General features: G+C 42.2%; 1 protein-coding gene across 14 annotated transcripts in view; it reads left to right on the top strand.

Annotated features, from left to right (window-relative positions):
* The window catches only part of RNFT2 (ring finger protein, transmembrane 2), a 54,422-nt gene extending 28,192 nt beyond the window's left edge, over positions 1-26,230 (top strand). For all 14 annotated transcript variants that reach the window (XM_025192982.1, XM_025192974.1, XM_025192998.1 and 11 more), the window contains 4 exons: positions 8,918-9,067; positions 15,028-15,093; positions 16,205-16,306; positions 18,184-26,230. In XM_025192982.1, coding sequence (XP_025048767.1) covers positions 8,918-9,067; positions 15,028-15,093; positions 16,205-16,306; positions 18,184-18,318 — 453 coding nt within the window. In that variant the 3' untranslated portion in view covers positions 18,319-26,230. The remainder of the gene's footprint in view (positions 1-8,917; positions 9,068-15,027; positions 15,094-16,204; positions 16,307-18,183) is intronic.
* Positions 26,231-26,249: the final 19 nt, after the last annotated feature.

Raw genomic sequence — 26,249 nt, 5'->3', positions numbered from 1 at the left:
CTGAAGGTGGTCATAGAGTTCCACCTGAACCAGCAGATTCAGGTTCCCACCTTATTCCTGGAATTGTTTTCATCTGGGATAGAGCCATCTCTCTACATTTTGGACATGTTCTGACATTTCACATACAGAGGACATAATGATTTAAGTTATGCCCAGGCTTTTCTGTAGCTGTAGTACCAAAAATGAAATGCAAAACAACCTCCATCGAGGTGATGTAAGGAAATGCTATGAGACAGCAAAAGTATGCCTGCCTACCACTATTACAGCATGCCCCATCAGAGCTCAAGTAACAGCAGTAGCTTTTCTGTGAAACAGACATGTGTCAGACAACTGTAATCTGGCTACATGGAGCTCTAGTTTCATGTTCACAGGTCATTATGCAGTTGCTGTGACTTCTGGATCAGACACCACATTTGACTGGCAACTCCAGTTTCATAGTTTGTAGGGTCGGAAGGGACCTGAGCAGATCATCAAGTCCAACCCCCTGCCATGGGCAGGAAAGAGTACTGGGGTCAAACGACCCCAGCGAGGTGATTATCTAGCCTCTTTTTGAAGACCCCCAGGGTAGGAGTGAGCACCACTTTTCTTGGAAGTTGGTTCCAGATCCTAGCTGCCCTGATTGTGAAGTAGTGCCTCCTGATGTCTAGCCTGAACCTACTCTCAATCAACTTGTGGCCATTATTCCTAGTTACTCCTGGTAGTGCTCGGGGGAACAGGGACTCTCCCAGTCCCTGCTGGTCCCCCCTGGTAAGTTTCTAGATGGCCACCAGATCCCCTCTCAGCCTTCTCTTGTGGAGGCTGAACAGGTTCAGGTCCCTTAGCCTCTCCTTATAGGGCCTACCCTGCTGCCCCCGACCATGCCAGTGGCCCTCCTCTGGACCCTCTCAATGCTGTGCACATCCCTCCTGGAGTGCAGTGCCCAGAACTAGACACAGTGCTCCAACTGTGGCCTGACCAGTGTTGAACCAGAGTTTGGGGTTACACCATCCTTCCCTGTTTCAGGGGTGTAGGCTGTAGCCGTATTGGTCTAAGGACATAGGCAGACAAGGTTCTTTGGGTAATCCAATATCATTTATTAGACCAACTCAAATAGTTGGAAAAATTCTTCTTAGCAAGCTTTCCTCACTCGTCATAAGGCGGAGGATCTGCAGATGCTTCCTCAGCCTGACGAAGGATGTTTGTGCCTGAAAGCTTGCTAAGAAGAATTTTTCCAACTATTTGAGTTGGTCTAATAAAAGATACCGGATTTACTCAAAGAATCTTGTCTACCATTCTTCCCTCATATTTTTTCCTTTCTTAGAGGACAGAGTTGTCCAAACACAGAACTGGGAGTCAGGGAAATCTCTGTTTCCTGCTTGTGTGGTCAAACTCACTACGCCACCTTTGGAGAATCACTGATGCCATGTGGGCATTGATCTTGGATACCTTATGTATTAGGCTCCCCAACGTGAGATATCTGGGGTCTAACTTTAAAAAGTGCTGAGCTCATTTAACTCCCGTTGTCTAGGCAGAGGGCCAGCAAGGGGTTCGTGTCGACTGCAATTAATAATTCAATCTCTCGTTGTAATCATTTATTGTTAGTCTGCACAAAGCTTTCACCAACTTTTACATATTAGCCATACTTACTGTTCTATCTGCCCAATCCACATCTTTCCCTGCTCTGGCAAAATGGCCAGAAATCTTCTCCTTAGAGCTTGGCTCCCTGCTGTCTTGTGATCTGAATTCTAGCAGGTTTCTTCAGCATCCTCATCTTTCATGATACATCTTAATACTGCTGGCAACTGAGAAAGTGAGACTTGGAACTTCTCTTGGGTGCTAATCATAACTTACAGTTGTCTCATTGCTATTTCCATCACTTTTCTTGCATTCCAATTTAATTCTGTTCTGCCAAACCCATTCTGTCTTTGTCTCTCTCTCTTTGCTCCTTGCACACATGAAAAAGACCATAAGGTTGCTACACTGAGCACTCAGAAGTTAAGGAATGCCAAAATCCTGGTTGCCTACTTAAATTCTGGTTGCTTACCTCTTGAGGTTGAGGGGCTGCCTGTAAGCCAGGACCAGTTCGGACCCCTTGCATATGTGCATTGGGCAGTTTTGTGCTAGATCTTTCTGTGCCTCAGTTGCCCATATATAAAATAGGATAACAGCAGCCCTTCACTCCACAAGGGAGATGCGAATATAAATTTTGTGAGGATCTCATACTGTAATGACATTGCCATATAAAAACACATGAGGCAATTAATCATTCTTCATTCAGACCAGGTTTTGAATGGTCTGCAGTAAAATATAATTCACGTATTGAACAGTAAACATAAATCTACATCTTGAATAGTTGCTTGTTTAATGAACTCCTTCCATTCTGTGCACCGTGTGAAGCCAGTGGTTTTGGGGAAAAAATAGTATGCGATTGTGTCATTAAAGACTGTACCAGAATGCATACACACAAGGCAGGGCAAATTAAGATTGCACAGACCACCTTAATTCCAGTATTTTGTAACTTCTGACTTAACATTAAGGTCTTGTAATGTTGATTTTGGTGAATAACTTCTAGAGATTTTTTTTAAAGCAATGTGAAATACCAGAAGCTTTGCCAGGGATCAGCATTCAAAGAGTTTCTCAGTAGGGTTTGATCCCATTTGTAGCCCTCTGCCATTTGCACTCATGAGCTAACTGATAGTTATCAGCAATAATATTTTTTTGTGGGCAAAAGTATTTATACTCCATAGTCCCTGTTTGAACCATACTTCACATAATCCAGTCTGTGGATAATTGTTTGTTCTGTAATTTCCTGTTCAAATTGATTTTTAAAAATTTGCTGTCTGAGAACAGCCACCTTCAGGTCAGCAATGGAGTGTGGGGCATGGGGGGAGGCAAGTTAAAACGTTCTGCCACAGGCTTGTGTGTCTTTCTGCAGCTAATGTCAGAGTAGTGTTCACTCATTCTGTCACACAGGGATTGCCCAATCTGTCCAATGTAGACAACAGGGGGCACTGTAAGCAGGTAATACTGCATGTGACACTGGTGGAGTTCCAAGGCGGTGAAACTTGGATGTTATAATCCATGTTACTTGATCCAGTGATGAGATGGGCACAGAAGGCATTTGGGTCTGTTGCAAGGCCTGATGCCTTGTTGAGACTGAAAGTTAGGTAGCTTGTTGCTAGAAGATGCCTCTTGAGGTTGAGGGGCTACCTGTAAGCCAGGACCAGTTTGTCTCCCATGGCTACTTTGAGATGGTCATCCTTTTCCTGGAGAGGTTGGAGGATCCTTGTCCAACCAGTCCCAATCTCCGTAGCTTATCTTCATCCAGTCTTCTAGTTCCCAGTCCCGGTTTCTCTTCACTCCACCCAGGCTCCTACACTCTAGACAGGCATTTGCCTCCACCCACCTGGAAAACAGCAGCAGAGATTTTGAGAGCATGGGAGAGGCAGACATCTTGTCCCACTGCTGAGAGCTGCAGCATCAGGTGAAGTCCTTAGCTCCTGCAGTGCTGGGCTGAAACATGCTTGCTTATTGTGCGAGGATCATGTGTGTACAGCAGAAATATATATATTTCCCTTAATATTGTTATCAGAAGCGGGTGAATCATTTTACCTGAAACTTAAAAAAATCCACTGATAGCAGACAACTGGTATGAAAACTTTCAACCCGAGTAGTTAAAATTTTCCCAAGTTTTTTTAAGTAACTGAAAGTAGAGCTGTATGATGGAAAGCATCAAACAACTTTAATAACAGACAGTGTTGATTATAAGTTATAGACATTAGAAATTTGCCACTAAGGTCATAGGAGAATATATGCTTGCAAAGAGAAAATTCTCCCTGCTTTAAGGCTTATTCCTTTGCAAGTGTGCTTTATCTTTTTGAGACACTTCTGAGTTTTAAAGGGACAGCCTTGTAGATTGCTCTCCTAGAGGCCTGAGGGTTGTGATATGTAATGGGTACAGGCTCTGTATTGCCAGCCTCTACAATAGAACACTTCTAGCTTTGTTGTGGTGATGTTAAATAGCGTGACTGTTTCCTTTCATATTTAGCTCTCTTTGTAGTTGCATTCTGCATGGTTGTGATCACCTCCTACAACTTCATGATTGTATTTGATGGCTGCCTTCTCTTGAATGGAGAGGTAGTTAACTGTGTTTGTCTGAAGTCAAGCAGAAGGCAGAGTAGGTTTCCACCTTATAGACTAACTAAATCATAGATGCATAAGCTTTTGTAAGCCGTGGCTTACTTCATCAGATATTATGAAGGAACTGTAGGAAGCAGAGCTTTTAAATAGAAAGTCATGATTAGATTAGAATACAAAGGATAAGGAAGCAGGAGCAGAAAGGAGGGGCACTGCTGGGACAGGCAAAGTAGATGTGTTGTTGTCCTCTGGGGGTGAAGACAACCGCATCCAGTGGGGGTGGGGGGAAGAAATGGGAAAGAAACAGGGAGGGAGAAAAGGGGAAAAAAAGAGAAAAAGGAGGGGGTGGAAGCTAGATTGCGTGGGTGTGTAGGTGATTTATAAGCCCAATCTTTGCCTTGAACAATCTGCTGCAACAGGGGCAGGAAAGTTATGAGGACTGGGTACAAGAGGTTTTTGTTTTCCTGGCCATGCATTTCTTTATTGCTTCTGCTGTGCATTGCTGTTCGAAGGCCAATGTTCTGTTCTGGATTGATGACCTCCGGGATGGATGGTCACAAGCAATTTGCTCCCACAACCCTGGGTTGATGCCAAAACTCTTTAGGGACACCTTTCTTTTCTAATACCACTTCTTTGGTGCACCGTGAGAGCATACTCCATTTGACAGTTTGCCCTAGAAGATTTTCTTCGGCAGGTGTGTCAAGCATTCTTGAAAGGTGGCCGGCCCATCTTAGCTGCACCAGTTTCAGTAGAGTGCGAATGCTGGGGAGAGCTGATCTTCCGAGCACCTCAGTGTCCAGAATCGTGTCCTGCCACCTGATCTTTAGTATCTTTTGCAGGCAGCACAGGTGGAAGTGGTTTATTTTCTTGACATGACGCTAGTAGACAGTCCAGGTTTTGCAGGCATAGAGGAGGGTTGGGAGAATTATGGCTTTGTATACCTTCAATTTCATTAACGTTCCAATGCCTTTGCAGTCTCAGACCGACTTACAGAGTCTGTCATTGATGTGGACAGCACGGAAGAGTGTGCTGCCTAGATAGACAAACCTGTCGACCATCGACAGTTGTTGGCCTTTAACTGAGACGTGTGGTTCCTGGGGGGTTGTGCCATGCCAGGTTAAAACATCACTTTGGTCTTCTTTGAGTAAGGTAGATAGGAGAGAGAAAAACAAAGCAGTTAACCCACTGAGGATAGAGAGGTTACAAAAGCTCATCCAGGTAGTGGGATAAGAATCCATAGTCTTGGTTTAGACCATACTTAATATATTCCATTTGTGGATGATTTCTTATGCCCCAGTTTCCTGTTCAAGTTCACAATTTCCCGTGCCATCCATTGTCTACAGCCAAACTGTATGTTACAACGACATCTGCTCTGATCCCAGTGACCGGGATGCACACCTTGAAGATCTGGGGCAAGGATTCCTACACTTACAATAGAATTCTAAAACTCTAGCCGTTCAAATCAACAGAGCCAAACTCAGACCATGCTCTGACCTGTTACAGTACCAACCCCAAGACAGTGACAAAGAGAATCCCTTTGGTTGTCACCTACAGCGCCCAGCTTGAACACCTCAGACACATCATTAATCACCTTCAAGCACCCCTAGAAAATGACAACTGTCTAAGGGTAGCTAAGGGAACAAACATGTCCTGGCTTACAGACAGCCCTCCAACTTCCAGTGGCATCTCTTCAGCAACAGACTACTAATCTCTTATTCTCACCAAGGCTCCAGACCCAGATGCCAGTTGTGCCCCCTCAACAACAGACCACATCATCACTGGACCAAATAGCATGGCTTTTAACATCAGAGGTTTATTCACCTGCTCCTCTACCAATGTCATTTATGCCATCACCTCTGCTTACAGTGCCTGTCTCTCATCTACACTGGACAGAGCTACAAGTAAGAATAAATGAACACCTATCCAACATCAAGTTCAGAAAAAGACGCAGCAGAGCACTTTAATCTCCCTGGATATTCCATCACTGACCTCAGAGTAGCTGTTCTTAGACAACAAAACTTTACAAATGAACTTGAACAAGAAATTGCGGAAAAGAAATCATCCACAGACTGCGGATTTTGATCCCATTACCTGCATTAGCTTTTATAACCTCTCTGTCCCTCAGTGGATTAACTGCTTTCTTTTTCTCTCTCCTACCTACCTTGCTTCTCCCAGCTGGGCCCCCTCTGTTTTCCTTCTGCTTACTGACCCTTTCTTTTCTAATAACTGTTTTCTGTTTAGCAGCTCTGCTTCCTACAGTCCCTTCATAGCATCTGATGAAGCAAGACACTGCCTTTGAAAACCTATGCCCTGTTTATTTAGTTAGTCTATAAGGGGCAAATCTACCCTGTTTGCTGCCTCTCTTGAATGGCCATACTAGTACTGCAGTTCAGTTAGGATGGTGTGTGTTGATTTCAGCCTCTCAGTTCTGTGGTTTTGGGGCTGTTCATGTGTTTCTAACTGCCAAGAAGCCTTCAAGTCCTACAGTTACCAGTAAAACCTATTGCATGTACTAGCCCAGGGGTATTGACTCTGGTATTGCATTAGTGTTTCTAACCTTTGTAGGAATGGAAGCGCTCTGGTTTACAGAGCCAGAATCCTCTCACTAAATGCAGGTGCCTCTACACAACTCTACCTCTTTCTGTGTCTTTATACCCTTTTTAAAGCTCACTTGGCTGCTTTTGTGCCCTGTATCCACCTTCCCAGCACCTTGTCTTGTTCTTTACTTCTGTGAAGCTCAAAAATGCTGAAGGAGCTTAAATTTAGACCTGGCCAGCACCCAGCTTTATAGAACTGATTACAAACTCTTGATCATCCAAAGGTTTCAGATGTCCCTTCTCATGCTAATGAGCATAGATTTGTACCAGCACAATCTGTTAGGGATGCAGGTTTGTATGAAAGAGCCTGATGGGAGAAAGGAATAAAGAGGTGAGTCGGTAAGGTGCTTGCTTTAAGTGTTTGCAGTGCATTTGGCTTGCTGTTTGCTTTCATCAGGGTTTGGTAAGAGGGAGGGTGGAAAGCTGCCTGTGTGAAAGGAAGGAAGTGACAAGAGTAGTCATTAGCAAACTGCGACCCTCTGTCACGGGGGCTTATGAAATAAACGATGATTGTATTGAAGCATGAGTCTTGTTAGAGAACTCTTCATGCTAATTTAATAAATTGCTTGCATTTAGGCTTCCAGATTGTTGCTGTTACATTTTTGCTATGTGATGCCTCATGGGATTAAAGGGAGGAGGGGCTGGGGGAGGGGAAAAAAAACCCAAGTCCTTTAGCAACTGCTGGTGTGACCTCACTCACTGTCTCAAGGGGGGTATGAGATCATGAGAATGCCAGAGCTCTCTGAAGGATTCGATTTGTTCAGTGCAGCAGGACAGCCTGCTGAGTGATCTCATCTCTGAGACCCAGAGGGAGGGTGCGCTGGCTGCTGCTTTCCTCCCAGACTGCAGAGGACTTATTTCCTCCTCCACGCCTCATCGATGGCTATTTAATGACCGTGACCTGCAATGACATCATCAGTGACAGAGTTTCAGTGGTAACACACAGCAGAATTCTAGGGGAATTTTTCCCTCCCCTTCTTGCCCTTATCAATTAAAAAATCTTGACATCTGAAAATATAAATCTTTTATGCCAAGTAACACGACTGTAACTGTACTGTTGGTTTATGTTTCTGACCTCCATCGAACCCCATTACCCTGACATCAGTTTTTTCTTTTAGACAAGCAAAAAAACCATAAAGAGATTTCTGTCAAATTTGAAAATTAGATCCTGTACCTAAGGCCAGCTTCTCAGTACTGGCTCTGGCTGCTTTGGAGTAATAGACAATGGGTATGTCTGCACATTCATTAATGCGCCTTAGTTACTGCGTGTTTAGTTTAGTATTTGCCTAATGAAGTACTAACTAAATGGCGCATGGTTATTTTGTGGCGCTTACTGTGCATTAGCCTAATAACACTTCACAGTAACATATTAGCAGGGTTCTTGCCCGGCATGCTGCTGCACAGTGTTATTAGGTTAATGCTCAATAAGCGTCCCATGTAGATGCACCCAGTATGTAAGAAAATATGTTTCCACTGTAACCTCCCAAAATCACTATAAACCAAGAGGTAAATGATGGAACCTTGATGGTGTCCCTCACAAGAACAAATGGTTTCAAACCTAGAGCAATCGCCAGTATAGAAAGATTGTACCAGTGAAAGCTTTAAAAGGGCGTGGGATACAGGTCTGTAAGTAAATGAGTATGTATTGAGCAGATATATTTATTGGACTAACCCTTTCTTTTCCATAAGACTCAAGGGAGAATTAGAAACTCCGAAACCACAGTTCATATTTCAGAACCAGCCTTGTGTTTCAAAGTACATATTTGAGGACTAGTGCCACCCTACAAAGAGGGGACTACTAGAAAGCAAGATTGGGGCTTTGGAACTAGATTGACTATGGTTCTCCAGTAAATTGCCGGGGATCCATAGCTGTTCATATGTTTGCATTTTTGCATTTGCAGCCCAGAGGGGATGGGGAAACAGACATGTTCTGGACTCCTTTCTTATGTATTAGCCATGGTGGTTGTTTGCAGTACAGTATTGCATATAGACTGGGGCCCTCTTTGCTAGGTACTCCAGCAAACATAAAAGGAAGACTACCTTCCTTGAAAAGTTTATAAACCAAATGTAAGACTATAGGTAACAGATGGATAAAACAAACAGAAGGAGCACAAGGTAACAATGGAATGATGCTTTTATGTATGCATCTTTCTCTTCTCTTGAGTCCTGGCTGACAGTAACTTGTGTAATTTCATTTTTTGCAGGGAAAGTTTTATTTGGTTATTGAAGAAGTGAGCCAGCTGTTCCGCTCCCTTGTTCCCATCCAGTTGTGGTACAAATACATCATGGGAGATGATCCATCCGGCAGTTACTTCTTAGGGGGCATCCTGATCATACTGTATAGTCTCTGCAAGGTGAGGCCATGCATGGTGAATTAATTACACAAGGCATCCTGATTCCTGAATCTTTGTTTCTATGTTCCAAAAAGTAAATTAAAAAAAACCACAAAAAAAACCTTTAAATCCCACCCTTGGATTGTCACATCTATGCACATAAGACTATAATGTGTTTTTTCTACCCACTATCCCTGTGAGATAGAGAAGTGTTACCCAAATTGCCAATTGCTCAAATCACGAGCGAGACTTTATAAAGGTGGGGATAAGGCAAGGTGCCGCGTTTATTGATTACGTGACATAGACATAGACATAGAGGTTCAGACACACCATTCATACAAACACACACAAATCATCATAAACATCATTACACACAGGCATACACATACACAAAACAACCATTCCATCTACACATACACCAGATATAGTTACCAGCAATAGTTGCTCAATATCAGCCCAGGGTGGCCAACCCGGGCTTATTGAGTAGATGATGATGATTTGAAGATAACAGCTGGATCGGGGTGAACAGATGCATCTGTGCTCCAATGAATCAGCAGTAGAGAAAGAGACTCACCCAACTTGGCATTCTCAAAGTGTTCTTTTATAGGGATTGGCATCCTTTGTTTCAGTGCTTTGGGGTTTTTCCATACTCGGCTTCTGTTTTTGCAGTTGCTTTTCTTTTGTCTTAATTTATCTTAGCCTTGCAGTGTTCTTGCTGCCAGTCTGGCAGGATGGGTACATTCCTTCTCCTTGTTATCTTCTTTGTGCCCTAGGCCTAAAAGAGATTCTTCAGCCATTCATTAATTAGTTTACTGACTGGTAGCTTACATTTGGCGCCTTGTTGCTTACATAAACAGTTAAATCTTTTTTTCCTGTCTCTATGCCATTCTCTCACCATTTACCCTTTTACACACACTCATACATAAAGGCTATACAGAGTTCATTCACTTATGTCAAGCAGAAGGACACAAAATGGAGTTTTTAAGTTGCTTACAGGACAAGACTAACATGGTTACATTTTACTACTATTACACTTTATGTTAACATCAGCTACATTAGTTCAATTCATGCTACAGAAGTGCTGTTACCCCACTTCCTAGATACAGAGGCTGTGAGATTTAAAGTATGCATCCTCCAAAGTATTTAGGCACATAATTGTCATTGATTTCCCATTGAAATCAGTGGGGAAGTCTGAAGCTAAATGACTTGCCCAGTATCTCTCATGAGGTCTGTATGAATCAGGGAACTGAACCTAGGTCTTCTGAGTCTCAGGACAGAGCCTGAATCTCTCTACCAGCTTTCTTCCTTTTATCCTTATGCTCATTCCCAGTTGTTTGTTTGCAGGGAGTTTGTACTGGTGCTGGTAGAGCAAAAACTATTATTCATATAGTTTTATGAAAGATGCTAGGTTAGCACCCCTGCAGACTGAAACTGGCACACCCAACCTAATCCTAATGGATACTGTCCAGATGAGAAGCTTCCTGGGGTTTCCCTTTCTTCTTGGCAGGACTCCATTTACAAGAATAACCTTTCCCTAATCAAGGAGTCCAATATATAGACTTACCATATGTCCTGGTTTGGCTGAGATGGTCCTGGATTCCATAGGCCAGTCCCAGCTGGTTGGTCAAAAGTCCCAGGCCTAGACCATCTAAGTCATGAATCCATTTGATGGTTGTGGGATGACAGATGGTTGGTGTTCACAGACTTTGTTGTAGTGACCAGATCTCTTCTTCCTCTTATTATCATCTTTGCTTTGTGTGGATTCCGCCCCAGTCAATTGTATTCATCCACTAGCTGATCTTGGCCAGACACTGAGATTGTGTTATAGAACTCTTGGCAGTGGAGATGAGAGGCATAGACACAGGTTTCCAACAGATTGTTTTTGAGTCAGTAATGCATCACCATTTTCCTGAAGTCGCTTTGTATAACCAGCATTAGAAGAGGATGGAGGACAACCTAGGGTCCTGAGAAACTTGTAATAGTTTCATAACAAAAAAGAAGTTACATAGCATTGGAGTAAAGATTGCAGTTAGCCCAGTATTTTTCTCATTAATCCCTCTTCCTTTTTTGAGATACACTAATGCTATATTGTGACCAATGGTACTAAATAAACCAGAGGACACTAATAATAGACGTCCTTTCCCTTTGGTCCTCATACATTTAAAGTAAGTATCCATTGAATGAAGTAATGCTATTTCCATTTCATGTACCAGGTTGGACCACTTCCAGCCAAGTTCCAGCACTGTAGTAGTGGATGGGTGTTACTGAAGACTAATTTTGGTGCTTTTCCATTAGTTTGCTCAAAAAAGGTTGAATTCTCAGTCTAAAGCCTTGTTTTCAGCCTCACTAGTTTCAATTAATTCAGTGCAGACTTCATTCATGGATAGTCTTAAACCAAAACAAGCTTGTCCATATAAAGGGGCTGCATGAATTTAACAGAAACTGTGTTTAGTTAGGCCAAAACAGCTTTCCTTTGATGACAAGACCTAACTCTATCAGGTCCAGAAAGGCTCCTGCTTATAATTCAGTTCTGTTATAGTAGTGTCTAGAGGTTTATTGCCAAGGTCAGGATCCAGTTATTGTCAGGGTTTTTATTAACATAGTAAGTGAGTTTGTGATGTGAAGAAATTAAAGCCTAAATAGACATGATGAACAAAGAAAGTCACAAGGATAAACAGAGTCATGGAGACTTACTTGCCTGCAGGTCACAGTAGATTGGAAGTTGAACTAGGCATAGATTCAGTCCTACTGCAGTCCCCCATCTCATGCGTCATGCTCCTGTTTCCTTTGCTCTGCTTCTACTGGATTGTCTGAACTGTTGCATGTCTCAGGGTGGTGGGTAGTTTCCCTGTTCACTGGTGGTATTGACAGTCACTGACCGGAGGGAACCCAAGTGATTCTTTATATATTTCCTGTACCATGGCATGGCTGTGCTTTGCGTGTGGTGACCATAGGGCTTCCAGTATCTCTTGTGGTTTGTGCAAGTAGGCCAGCACTTGAAAAAGGGGAAAGGATTTTCTCTGTTTCTGGGATCTGTATATGGCTTATTTTGCCTGTAGACAGCAGCCCAGATTCAGGTGGTTCTTCTTGATGGGATAGGTTTTTGTTTCTTCACTGTGTGAGGGCCTCATTTTTGAATTAGTGTAATGGCAATCTAGGCTGATGAAGCAATTTGTTGTCCTGAAACATTCTCCTGTTTATAACTTAGCAGCCGCAATTAAAAGGAGACAAACAATGTATTGGCCTCCTCTATGACTTAGAAGTGCGAGTGAAGGAAGGGCATGACACCTTAAGACTTTGCCTCCTGTCACTAGAGTTTTGTGTCTTATCATTGTTTGTAAATTGTTATCTTGCATTAATTAGACAGCCAGGTCTGCACTGTGTACTGCGAAAGCATACAAAATGCTGACAACCTTTTTACCAGGAAGTATGTTTTAAACTAGAAACCCTTTAGTCATGGCCTCTGATCCAGGTCCCACGTTAAAAAGGTAATGAGTTTTCAGAATGTGACCTGATTCTCCTCTCATTCTCTGACAAAGAAACTTTGGGAGGAACCCAACTGAAGTCAATGGGATTAAAACAGTGTAAACTGGAGTATAATTCAAGCCAGAAGCTGTAAATTCAGGAACATCAGAAGGCAGGGTAGATATGCACCCTTATAGATTAACTAAATGGGAGAGGAGAAGGAGAAAGCAAGAGAAAGTGAGTGAGAGAGACGAAGAACAAGCTTTCATGAACCCAAGTTTACTTCATCAGATGTTGTGCAGAAAACAGAGCAGGTTTCTTGTGCAGAGTGATTGTAGTCCATTTTATTTGCCTGAACATATTGCCATCCATGAGGTAGTTAGCTGTGTTAGTTTGAAATCAGTCAGAAGGCAGGGAGATATGCACCTTTATAGACTAACTAAGTAAGGTGTATGTAGAGCACAAGCTTTTGTGAACCCAAGTTCACTTCATCAGATGTTGTGAAAGCACATGCTGTAGATCACTGCAGTGTGCCTTTTGGCACATCCAGGATTTGGGGATCTGGGACAATCAGATTAGGGATTTTGGCTCCACTTTTGTTGGAGACTGTATGAGTATTCAAAGTCCTGATGGGGGTGAATGAGGGGAGGGAGAAGCAGGTATACATTTCCAGCACAGAGCATGGAACATTAGGTACACAGGTCCCATTTACAGTCACAGGAGTTGCAAGTCTAATTCCTTGCCTGACACACTGAAAATATACCCCTAGGAGTCCACATTAGCAAAGCCACAAACCACATTAGAAAAACCACAAAAGCCAATTTGGAGTTCAGACCTTCTGTGCTCTTGGCAGAAATCCAGGGCTTAGTTGGGAGTGAATCACCTCTCTAAGGCACAAAGGGCAGGTCCTGCACACGGGCTTTTGTGTATATTGCAGCTGGCAGTGGCCACTATGGTGCCTATGCCCGACCTAAGTGTAAACACAGGGTCTAATTCTGATGCAGATGTCCTGGATATTAATATGTGTAGGCACAGGAGGCATTGTTTGGGTCTGAGTGGGTTGGGAAAATTGATAGAGCTTAGTTTATTAGTCTGATGACAGGGATTTTTCCCACTGTAGCAGGGACCCTCCTTTGGGCCCATCCCAGTCTCCTGCTCCTTAGACTGTATCTGATGTTTTTTAGCTGCCCATCCAGATGACTAGAGAGCAGCACTGATTACTTGAGAACCAAACTGTAGGAATTCCATTGCCAGAAACAGGGAGACTGCAACATAGACTTCACTGGGTGGTGGGGGGAAACGCACATGATTGGGGAAAAATCAGGTTCCAGCTGAGACCCAAATAAAGTACCGAGCAGGAGAGAATGAGAGAGGGGTTAAGGCAAAACAGACAGTGTGCTGAAGGATGAGGGGAGTAACAGAAGGAAAGAAAGATGTTAGAAGTTGGATAGCAAAAAGTAAAGAATGGGTTGTGGGGGAGACTGCTGCTACCAACCTTTGCATCAGTAACTAAAAAATCTTTAGCAGTCTGCAGCCTCCAGCCTAGTTGCTGACTAGAAGCATTACTGGAAGGATCCTTGGAGTCCTTTTATGTGCTGACTGGAAGCATTACTGATCCCTGCATTTGATTCCACATCTATTGCACAATGATCTCACTGACATTTTCTGCAGTGAGCCCACTTAATAACACTAACCAAAAGAAAAAATCCCCAAGTCTGACTGCAGTTTTTTCAGTGAGCAGACACGGCAAGCTGCCCATCACAGCCCTTCACGTTACATGTCATGTCTTTACCATGCACTCCCACTCTCCATATTCATACAAGCTAGATGTTGTGTCATTTGGCCGCTCTCCCTGATAATGTAGAACTATCCCCAGCAAGTCCTTTTCTCACATCTTGTCTAGTGTTGTTTTCAGTTTGGCTTTCTCTGTCTCCCTGACCGATGGAGGAACTTCAGAGAAATTTAATGATATTGGATCTGAGTTTTCCCTTTCATAGCTCTTCTCTCTCTACTTTTGTTATGCTAAATTCAGCATGTATTCCCATGAGATATTTGTAGTGAGTTAGCCATTCCCCAACACTACCCCTTTGCCACAGCTTAGCCAAGCTGTACATATTTAGTAATCTTTTCTGTAATCTTTTCTCAGAAATCAGTTCCCTTGTCCCCTTTTTTCTTGTTCATCTCTTAACTACTTTTACTTTTTGCCACAGGGTCCAAAAGTGAACGTTATATTCCAGACATATTTACATCAAAGATGGGGGAGGGAAGGAGTATGTGTTTTTTGCAGAGTGACATGGCTCTTTTATGCTACCATACTACATTTCCAACTTACGTCTTTTTCTCTTTTCTTGGTCACCACAACATTTTTTCTGATTTTACTGTTTCTCAGTCTCGTACTTCCCTATGGGTTCTACTCCCCCTTTCAGATGATCGTTCCCTTGGTGCTTTCCATGTTAGAGAACTGTGTCTCCTACAGTCCTGTAAACAGCATCTAAAACTGCTTGTCTTTGTTGCAGTCTTTTGACATCTGTGGTCGGTTGGGAGGTGTCCGCAAGGCACTGAAAGTCCTTTGCACGCCACAGGTAAGTCATTAGATGTAGTTGCCAAGTTCACGCAGGAAATGTCATTGTGAAGGAAAAGTGCTATAAGTTTGTCTGCCCGGTATACAGAGTCTTTCAAAAAAGTCACCCACTGCCTACTAGCTGTAATGAGTAGTTACTACCCTACTTCCACCCTTCTAAGTGGGGAAGCAGTTCTTAATACCTGCCCTCTCCCAACAGTATTAGCAGAGTGTTGCATGGCTGATTTATTGCATCCCTCACCTGAAAGAGATTTACAAATCCGAATGTGATGTGATTATTAGTGGCTTTGCATACTATGCCCAATACACTTGAGTCTAATAAAGCTGTCAGCCTCAGATTGTATGTACATGTGCATCAACAAAGGAAAGACTTTGAATTACATCCATTCCTTGATATGCAGCACATTAATATACATAAGTATTGCAGTATTGTACAGTAATTGTCCCAAACATGGCAATATACAGTAGCACTATGGTATTACTTAACACCATAGCTGAAGAATATTATAATAATCTTTTATAATATTAAGATCCTGTGGCTTTTCTGCCACATAGAGCGAGGACAGTACTTTGTCGCAACTTGATTCCCTCACCCTGGGACCGTAGATAGGTCATTTCATCTCTACATTGTGTCCCTTTCCCCATCTGTACAGTGGGGATAGAGACCTTCATCATAAAGAGCAGTGAGATATGTGAGTGAAAACTGCTGTTATGATTATTGCTTTTATAGCTAACTTCTTGAAAATCCCTTTCTAAGTACCTGTTGGCAGTGCTTTGCAATGATGTTGAATTAGTCCTTCCACCTCTGCCACAGAGCTTGTTAAATGTCATTATCCCTGTTCTATAAATGAAAGCGCTGAGGCAGAGTGACTTGCCCAAGGTCATGTTGCCGACCAGTGACAAAACTGGGCATGGAACCCAGATTTCCCAAATTATGTGCTTTCCCCACAGAGAATCATTCTTTCCCTTTGCTTTGATATAAGAGCCACTTAGGTTTTTGGAGGTTCTAGTCAGAAAAGCTAGGCCTGAAAGCAATGGTATATACAAGCACAAACCAGATAATTTAAACGACAGATGTGTTTTTTTTTCTTCCCTCTCCCTCCCCCTAACAGACTTACGGAGTTCGCGCTACCAGCCAGCAGTGTAGTGAGGCTGGAGATATCTGTGCCATTTGCCAAGCAGAATTCAGAGAACCCCTGATCCTTATGTGCCAAGTAAGAACACTAAATTTGCCAAACTCAATGCCCATATGAGTCCATAACCAATTAACCTCTTCAGTTTTGGAATTAAATTTCACTTTGTTGCTTCATGGGTCTTTGTTTTCTTCCCAGTGAATGTGTGTCAGCAAAACCGAACACCCAACAATTCTTGATAGCTGAGTACAGTTGAGCTCTGTGATCCCTATGTTTATATTAACTGGAGGGTAAAATTATAAACGCAGAAATAGAAAAACTTGTATGATCTGATTTTCAGCCATCCCATTGCTACTGAAAATAAGTTATTTTATTTCCTGTTTCAAAGCACTGAGATTGTGTGTACAAAGAACAGAGGTTAAGAACAGCACCCTGTGAATAAGGTAGCATAATGCTGATGACATTACTTCTCCACCATGCATTTCATCCATTTTTATAGGAGCTGGTATTAGTCTGTCATTAAGGTTGACCAGCTCTTCTTAGAAGGCAACCCATTCTCCCATTGCAGTTTGTCAGATTGAGTATGTGGGTGGTAATTCTCCATACTGAATTTCTGCCTTTGGCTGAAATTTTCCAGAAAAGAAAACTTCAGTTGAATGAATTATGCCTTTCCTAAAAAATACCCTGTATTGTTTTGTATCATTAAAAAATTCTGGAGACCTTTTATTTGAAAAGCTGTAGCACCCCCATGCTTTGAAACAAGCATCATATTTAGGAGGTGGGTGACCTTTATGTTAGGAATATGAGGAGCAGCTTGAATTGAACTCTGCAGTGTCTGCCCTCTTTAGATATAGTCAAAGATACCATTATATATGATAGTTATATCTGGGGGATGTATGTGTGTGTTTCCATTGCTTAATAGAGACCTTATACTATGCTGTTGTCTCCCAATTATTGCTTATGTGGGGCTAATGTACTGATATTGTTTAGGTTTATTATTCAAAGGAACTGAGAGGTATTTAGATTTTCACTGTCTTCCATTAAAGTTTCATTGCTTCCTATCCCAGGGTGCCTGTACATGAACAATTAATCAAGTCTGCTGGAGCATGGTTATTACTGTGCTCTAGCAACATCCCACATCTTGTGTATCAGCATCCCCATGCTTCAAAATGGTGTTGGGGGTGCTTGAACTAAAGCTCATTGAATGAGCTTTAGTTCAAGTGCCCCTGCCACCATTTCAAAGTACAGGGACACTGGTAAACAAGACACTGCGGCGATTTCATAGATTTCATAGACATTAGGGCTGGAAGGGACCTCGGAAGATCATCGAGTCCAGCCCCCTGCCCAAAGGGCAGGAAGTCACCTGGGGTCATAGGATCCCAGCAAGATAAGCATCCAGTTTGCTCTTGAAGGTGTTCAATGTAGGCGCTTGAACCACCTCCGGTGGCAGGCTGTTCCAGACCTTGGGGGCTCGGACAGTAAAGAAATTCTTCCTTATGTCCAGCCTGAAATGGTCTTGTAGTAGTTTATGACCATTCGACCTAGTCGTCATCCCTTGGGGCGCTCTGGTGAACAAACGTTCCCCCAGATACTGGTGATCACCCCTAATAAACTTGTAGGTGGCCATCAGATCACCCCTGAGCCTGCGCTTTTCCAGGCTAAAGAGCCCCAGGGCTCTCAGCCTGTCATCGTAGGGTCTGCTTCCCTGACCTCTGATCATGCATGTGGCTCTTCCCTGGCCTCTCTCAAGCTTCTCCACATCCTTTTTGAATTGTGGAGCCCAAAACTGGACGCAGTACTCCAGCTGCGGCCTAGAGCAGATTTAATTAGAGCAGCTCTTGGAATCCACCCCTGGAGCATGTGTAAAAGTGCCCCCAGTGGCTTTCCCATTGCATGTGTGTAATAGATGACAGAGCTGGACCTCTGCCCATTTTAATGATGTCCCTTTGTCTCCACAGCATGTGTTTTGTGAAGAGTGCCTCTGTCTATGGTTTGACAGGGAGAAGACCTGTCCCCTCTGTCGCTCTGTTACTGTAGAAACCCTGCGCTGTTGGAAAGATGGCACCACCTCTGCTCACTTCCAAGTATATTAACCCCACCTCATCATGGTGACACATGAGGAAACAGAAGAAAAGGCTGGGAAACCTATTGTCTCTAAATCTTATTTTAATTTTTATTAGACTTGTTGTCTTGTTTTTTTGGTGAGTGCTGACTCTCCAGTAGCCCAGAGAGCATACTGTTAATTCTGAAGTAGGGACCATCATTCAACGCTAACAAGAAGAGTCTTCTAAAGAGACTGACAGCAAGTGGGTTACCTCTTTGTAGTCAGAATCCATTTCTGCCACTCTTCACTGCTAACTTACGGCTAAGGTTGTGTCTTGACCTTTCTTTCTACAGTACAGATTGCCTGATTCTGGCTCCTGTTTTCTATCCTTTTAGTGTAAATTACTGTTGTAGGAAAAGCATGAAGAGAGTTTCCCATTGCATGTATGTAGCCTACAATATCGAAAGAACCTGTCCTCAACTGCCTCTCAAGAGAGCTGCTACTGGATTCCTGACATTAAACCATGATTTCTCAGGACCTGGCTTTGTAAAGCTATGTTGCCAGTAGTATGTCATCTGGAAAAACATTTGACACTCCCTGCTTCAGCATCCTGTCCAGAGTTCTGTTTTTGGGACAGACATAACCATTTGCCCCATTGCTGGGTCTGAATTTACTAGATCAAAAGTTCAGTCCTAATTCAAGACCACTGAGGACGTGGTTTCTTTCAATGAAATCCACATTTCAGAGAGTGAAATCCATGCTTTCCCTGGGGTTCACCTTTATTATAAAAAAATTAGCAACTGGCTTTCCAATCATTCAGCTCCAGCCTTTCTCCTTAGGGCATGTCTGTTCTTGGGGTTCCTTCCTCAGAGCTGTTCAGCCAACACTTCAGAATCGCGGTAGGGAGCCATTCTCACCTCTCTCAGTAAGTTGGCAGAACTCACCTGGTGCTTTCCTAGGAAGATCAATACCTGTTGACACAGTGTGGTGTGTTACGTAACAACATTGCCAACTTGTTACAGACTCAAAGTTGGATTATTTTGTGCTTCATTCAACATGCCCATAGATGGTCTTACAGGTCAGGTACTCTTAAATGTTCTCTTGCATCTAGGACATGCATTTGAACATGGCCAGGCTGCATGCAAACAATTCATATTTCTCTAGTGACAGTCAGTGATGGCTCTTCTGACAGAAACTGTCAATGACTCCTTCCTTCATGACAGCTGCTATGAAATAAAGTGAAATTCAGGGTGTATAATACTTGAGGATTTGCTTATGAAATCCCTGCATTCAGGCTCCAACCTCCATTTTAGTCATATTGCAGACCTTCCCTCTTCCCAACCTCCCTCTTGCCAAAACAAACTGCCTCAATTTCAGAAAAGGACTCTTTCGGGAGAACAGTTTTTATTATTAAAAGGTTATTGTCCTACTGGATTTTGGAGTAGCAAGGGCCAGTGCTATCACAGTCATGGTGTCTGTCAGTGGTGCTACAGTGGCACTTGGATGCAAATAATTTGGGAGTGTGTTTCCTTCTGCATCTTAAGCTGGAGATTTTCGTTCACTAAACAATCTTTGCTTTTTCTGAATGCCCTAAGAAACTGCCTCATTAAGCAGTCATGGCATCTTCCATGCTCATTACTATGGAAATGGCTGTAAGGTTACAATCCCACTTGACTGGATAATCAGGAAGAACTCTACCTGGGGGAAACAGAGCTGTGTGTACGTATTGGCTGTCTTCCTCCCCTCCTGCTATAAAAACCCCTTGGGGAAAAAATTAAAGCAAACAGAAGTTAATGGCAACTGGATTTAGTCTTAGCATTTCCTTGGAAATAATAGCTAAGCAGAGCCAGAGGAGAAATAACGGAGGCAGAATCTGAGTTAGACATAGAGGGAAAAGTAACTGAAACCTGAATTAAAAGATACACATGAAGGAAGGGAAAGGAGAAGCAGCTTTATTAAAATATGGTGATATAGCCTTTGTCAAATGCTTCTTTAGAAAAGGAAGAGACTAAGCCAAGCAAACATCTGGCTATCTCCAAAAGGAAGGATCCTTAATTTTTGTAGGAAAGCAGCAGAGATGCCAACTGGTGTATAATTTTGGTGCATACATCAGCTTGGTATCTATATTCTGGGTAGAATGGCAAATTGGTAACCAGTCTGTCAGAAAGCAAAGGTGAATTTAACATGAATGGATTTCTGCATTCTTGATCTCAAAGCAGTTTTTAGTTTTACTTATTAATGAATCCAACCAATAAAATAACAGATTTGACTTTCAAAAACATATCTAATCCCCAAAATATACACAAAGATAGTCATATTTTATCAACAGTGCAATTACAACCCCAATCAGCGTGCACAGAAGTCTTCTGTTCCCTTCCTCTTCTCCCCCGGTCTCCAGCAGTTTCTCAATGTTTCTGTCAATGCCAAGTGCTTCTGCTCCAAAGCTGTTCTAAAAGCAGGGTCCAGTTATAAGGACCTATTTCTTTGCTTGTCTTTAGGTGCAAAAATTGTTATAAGAGATTAAATCTGAGGTTTTTTTGTTTGTCATTTTCTCCACTGTCATGAAGAGAAAGGAAGATCTAGGTGCAAAATTATCCTTTTCTTTTCTTTCCTTGTCCTGTTCCTTTTGCCTACTTTCACTGACTGCTTTCTTCCAGCTGGAAACATGAGCAAGAGGAAGAGAGTGTGAGTATCTTGTTAGAGGTTGAAATGCTCTCCTGCTGCTCAAATGTTCAGGAAAAACATGAGGTGAGGCTTGATGCTGGCACTCAACGAAAAAACCTCTAAGCCTTGTGAGAGCCTTTGGTGCATGTATGCTTCTCTCACAGCACTCTAATTTGGTGTGAAATCATGAACATCCTAATCCGCACTTTTGTTTCACTTCAGATCTCCCTGTTTCCTCCTGTTTCAGGACCAGATTCCAGTCTCAGATACATGTGTGGTTCTCTTATGCACAATTACATTGTACTAGGCTCTCATGGGAGGTCAGACAGCTCTGAGCATGCCACCCATTATAAGCTTCCCATCTCATAATTGCAGAAACAGATAAAGGGGTTGCCTGATGCTGCTGGAGACTGAAAACCTCTGTCTCTCTACAGTACAGGTAGAGTGGGGTATGTTAGAAAATTAGGGTTAGAAGGGACCTCAGGAGGGTCATCCACTCCCAACCCCCTGCTCAAAGCAGGACCGTCACCAACTGTATCATCCCAGCCAAGGCTTTGTGTAGCTGGGTCTTAAAAACCTTGAAGGATGGAGATTCCACAACCTTTCTGGATAACCTATTCCAGTGCTTTTACTACCCTTGCAAGAGAGTTTTCTTACCTAAACTTTCCCTAATATCTAACCAAGATTTCTCTTGCTGCAACTTGAGACTTGCTGCTCCTTGTTCTGTCGTCTGCCACCACTGAGAACAGTCCAGCTCCATCCTTCTTTGGAACCACCCTTCAGGTATTTGAAGGCTACTATTAAATCCCCTCTGTCTTCTCATCTCCAGACTAAATAAGCATAGTTCCCTCAGCCTTTCTTCATAAGTCATGTGCCTCAGTCCCCTAACCACTTTCATTGCCCCCTTTCCAATTTGTCCACATCCTTTCTGTAGTGGGAGGCCCAAAACTGGACACAGTACTCCAGATGTGGCCTCACCAGTGCCAAATAGAGGGGAATAATAGAGGATAAAATAGTTGCTCAGTCTGCATAGACCATCCAGTTTTTCACCTCTTCTGAGATTAATTCATCCCAAATGTAATGAGTGTTTTGTGCTGTAGGCACTTGTGCTTCTAGGAACAGGGCAGATATCGGCTCATTGTATATGGTCCACTAAACAGCTTTTGGCTTTGGCCCTTATCTACTTGTATTGGACAATGTGGAGATAATAGGCTTTGTATTCCATTAGCAATCCCTTGAGCTATTCTTTGTCATTTAAGTTGGGATGGTAGTTCTGTGTCCCTACCATGGAGAAGAGGCTAGGATTCTTCTCTAACTTGGCATTTAGAGTCTTCTGGGGAATAGGTCCAGCTCCTGCTCCAGTGGAATTGGGAATCAAAGCTTCCATCCATTTCAGTAGGAGTAGGATTGTGAAAAGAGATTGAAGTAAATATTCTTGCTATTTTAGGGAGAAAATGAAAATAATGCTTTTTCCCAGTGAACACCTTTTTTTTTAATAAAGTCATTATAAATATGTACAAAGAGTCTCCAGCGTATGAAATTCCTTTTACAAAAGAGAGAAGCCATGTCCAACTATAAACAAGTCATAGATAGCTAGCTCATTGCAAATGCAGTGAGCACATGCTTTGCCTTCACTTTGGTGAGGGAGGAAACTTGCACAGTGACTCTGCAAGAGCTTTCATATAACAGCAGAACTGAATGCATAATGGGCAAAGTAGTAATATATTCAATGACTTTCATCATGTTCTTCTATTAATAAGGACTCTGGGCGCAGACTGGGAAATTCTCAAATATATTTACGTTGGGGCATGATGGAAATTTCTCCAGCTAATAAATGCTGATGAATATTTATGTGCATTTAAATCATGTGGCTTTGCCCCTCCCCCTGGCAAAATCAGATGGCATCTATAAATAATAATACAGTATAAACTGAGATTTTGACAGACTAATATACAGTCTAAAATAGGCCTTTTGCTAATATTCTAGCAGGGATCTGAAAAGTTGCCTTTGTCATGCAGAAATTGGTAAAATTCAAGTGCATAAATATCCATTCAAAGTAAACTCTGAAGAAGCATGGTTAAATCAAAATGCACTTCTGCAGTTGAATGAATATTGATGGAAATATACTCCAATAGAGTATTTGCTCAGTTCCAATAAATTCCTACTGTATTATGTTTCCCACAGCTGTTAGTTGAAAGATGCTGTTTTTCAAAAGACCTGAAGCTGGGAATACTTCAGGGTAGGTGCTGGTGCAAATCTTTGCAAGCACAGAGGCAACATTAGTCAAGCCAGCAAGAGAAGGAAATGCTATGAGTACAATGAGAATTTGTCTTAGTGCAAGTGCACACCCTCTGCTGTGAATAAAGAGGAGTCTGGAGAGAGCGAGCCTGCAAATTCAATCCAGGACATGGGTGTGGGGGTTGAGGGGGAGCATAGAAACAACACATAAGGGTTCCTCTCCTTCATTCAGAGCACCTGATACTATACTGAAGGAGGTAAAGTCACCTATTATTTGTACTTTCAAATAGGATTTGACTTTGATGAACATGGTCATAATCATACCAATGTCTTCAAGGTTCTGCACTATGAGATGAACAAGGTGAACCACATACATGGTAAGCAGCAACTTGCAGTTCTGTGCAGACTTGAGCTATGGTGTTGGTGTTGCTCCAGTGTCAGATTTGCTTTGGGGGGTGTGGATTTGGTTTGTGGGAGTTGGGCTCAGTCTAAACTTAGATATTGGGTCTAGCTGTGAAGTTTAGCTATATATCTAAAATGATCCAAAGTTTGCCATGTTGGGACCCAGGACTTGGATTTTAACTGTCTCTAGTTGTGACATTTAAATTGGATTTATTTTAAATGACTATTTTGTTACAATTTTTCTCAAAGCTGTTTATAAAGAAACCTAAAAAATAAGGCCCAGTGGTACAACATGCTATCCAATTCCCCCATCAGCCCTTTCTGGACAAGGTAAGAGATCTGTCAAGAGAGAAGGATTTGTTGTTGCATCCCTTATGAACATACCTATTTGCATCTTGCTGTATTTTCTGTGCTCATGTTAGGAGGAGGCTGGCTGGAGCAGTACTGGGTCATGTTCTCCAATTGCAGCAGATCATGGAAAATGCTTTGAGTCCCAGGCCTGGTCTGCATGGACAAACTGCATTGATTTAACTAAATCTGTTTCAAAATCAATCTAGTTAAATTGATGCAGTGCCTTTTCTGGCAATTCTTAAATGGATTTTGAGTTGCTTGCCTTAATTTAGTTTAATTTTCTAACAAACCAAATTAAACTGAGTGTCTATGCAAGGGGATTGCACCATTTAAATAAATTGATTAAGCAAAAATGTAGTTAACTTGGTATCATTTCTGTATGTAGGCAAGCCCTGAGCAATAAGCATGGTGGATCAGTTGTACCTCATCATTACAAACCCATCAATTTTTGATTTGCACGTTCCAACTGGTAACATTGTTCTTAGGCCCATAAAAACCTGACAGAGTACGCACTAGTAACCTCTAGTAAATATGTACTACTACTCCATCATATTTAAGTGGTAAAAATCATTTTTAAGAAAGAGCAAGAATGGAAATGCTTAGCTAAATTCAACCCTGAGTCTAGCCCCATTGACTTAAAAAGTGGAGTCACACTAGAAATTCACTTGGCCTAGTGACTTTTTAAGAGGGGAATATAATTATTCTGTGCTATATTGCATTTTTAACTTGAAATTTGAAGTTCCAATATGCTATGGGATCTATCTCATTGGAGTGCTGCTTTAAAAATTAATAAAGACTTTCCTCACAGTCACATTATGCAGCATTCCATACAGACTATGATCTCATAACCTCCTTTGCTGGCTCGCACAACCACTGTCTGCTGAAACCTAAGATGAGGTCTTTTTTTCATTTAGAGAGCACTCCCTAGTCTTTACAGGGGCGCGACTATGAAGCTAATCAAAATCAATTCTTTTGGTTGCTGCAGAAAGTGGAGAGGGACTGTGCAGGTTTCCTACCCATTAGGAAAATACAGAAATCTCCACCAGCTCATACAGTCTTTGTAATGCAACAAGAATGATGCTTGAATGTATACAACATGCCTGCATTTCCAAATACAGCTCTTGGCCAGAGTTTAATCTGGTGTTTAAAAAGAGGATAAAAACACTCCTTGTCAAAAAATGGAGGCATTCAACAATAGTAATTATACCAGAAAAATGTAAGGCTTAGACAAATACATCCCCTCTACTAAATCATTAGATGTATATACAGAGAATGTTGGCTGGGAAGCTCTGGCAAAAGGCTTCTCTAGCAATGTTTGCTTTGATCCAGCCATTAAGAGATTAGGTGTCCAAAATCTTAACATTCAGTCCACACAAAATACCTGATGGAAACCTATACAAACCAGGCAAGTCATAGTTAAAGAAAAACCCCAGGTCTGAATCCTGCTCTTGTTTAAATTTTTGAAGCACCACTGATTTAGTTGGGGCTTCATGGGAATAAGTGAAGGCTTTGTTCTTTGTATTCTTTAAGGAATCTTGAGAACACCTGAAGAAAGGCCTGTCTCCCAGGGAATCCTTCCTGGTTTCTGTAGGAAACCTTTTGTCTGTTGGTCTTTGGGTGCTTAGTCACTGCTGACCATGGGAGTCTTGGTAACTTGATTTAAGGAGCTCCAACTAATCAGGGGCATAACAGTCAAAGCAGAACTTGGCCCTCTCAACATTAATCTGCCTTAGTGTGTCACAAAAGCATGGCATATGTGATTGATGAGGTACAGAAGGAGCTACACAAGGTCTCAAACCGAAATAGCCCTTGTCATGATACAGTTAGTAAATAATAATGCAAACTGTGTGCACATGTTGTAACAAAAGCAATTGATGCCGCCGCCTTCTGGGAAGTTGTTAAACATTTAGACCCAGGAAGCTACTACTTTGGGGAGAGGACAGGATTCTGTGGGGTACTCTGTCCTGTACAAATAAACATAAACCATCTCATATGTTTTGTGCAAGAAGACTATGCCATGAGTCCTGTCTGTATAGGTGGCAGGTGAAGGGAAAATATATCTTTATTAATATGGAAGATCCTTTACAGTACATGTGTACTGTGCAGGTATACTTTCCAATCTTCCTGTCAAACTCTTTGCTCTTTAACTCTTGACTATCATGCCCAAATCTATCTATCTAGTTTAATCTCATTTTTTTTTCACATATGTATCCTTTTAAAAGTCTAGGCCCAATCTGGGAAACTGCTGAGCTCTCACAATGCCCATTGAAGTCAGCTGATGAAGACTACTTCCATTGAAGTCAATAGCTGAAGTCTCATTTATTT

The sequence above is a fragment of the Alligator sinensis genome, unplaced genomic scaffold (assembly GCF_000455745.1).
Source record: "Alligator sinensis unplaced genomic scaffold, ASM45574v1 scaffold216_1, whole genome shotgun sequence".
NCBI lineage: Eukaryota > Metazoa > Chordata > Crocodylia > Alligatoridae > Alligator > Alligator sinensis.
Note: the sequence above shows the minus strand (reverse complement) of the source record. Positions and strands in the feature narration are given on the sequence as shown.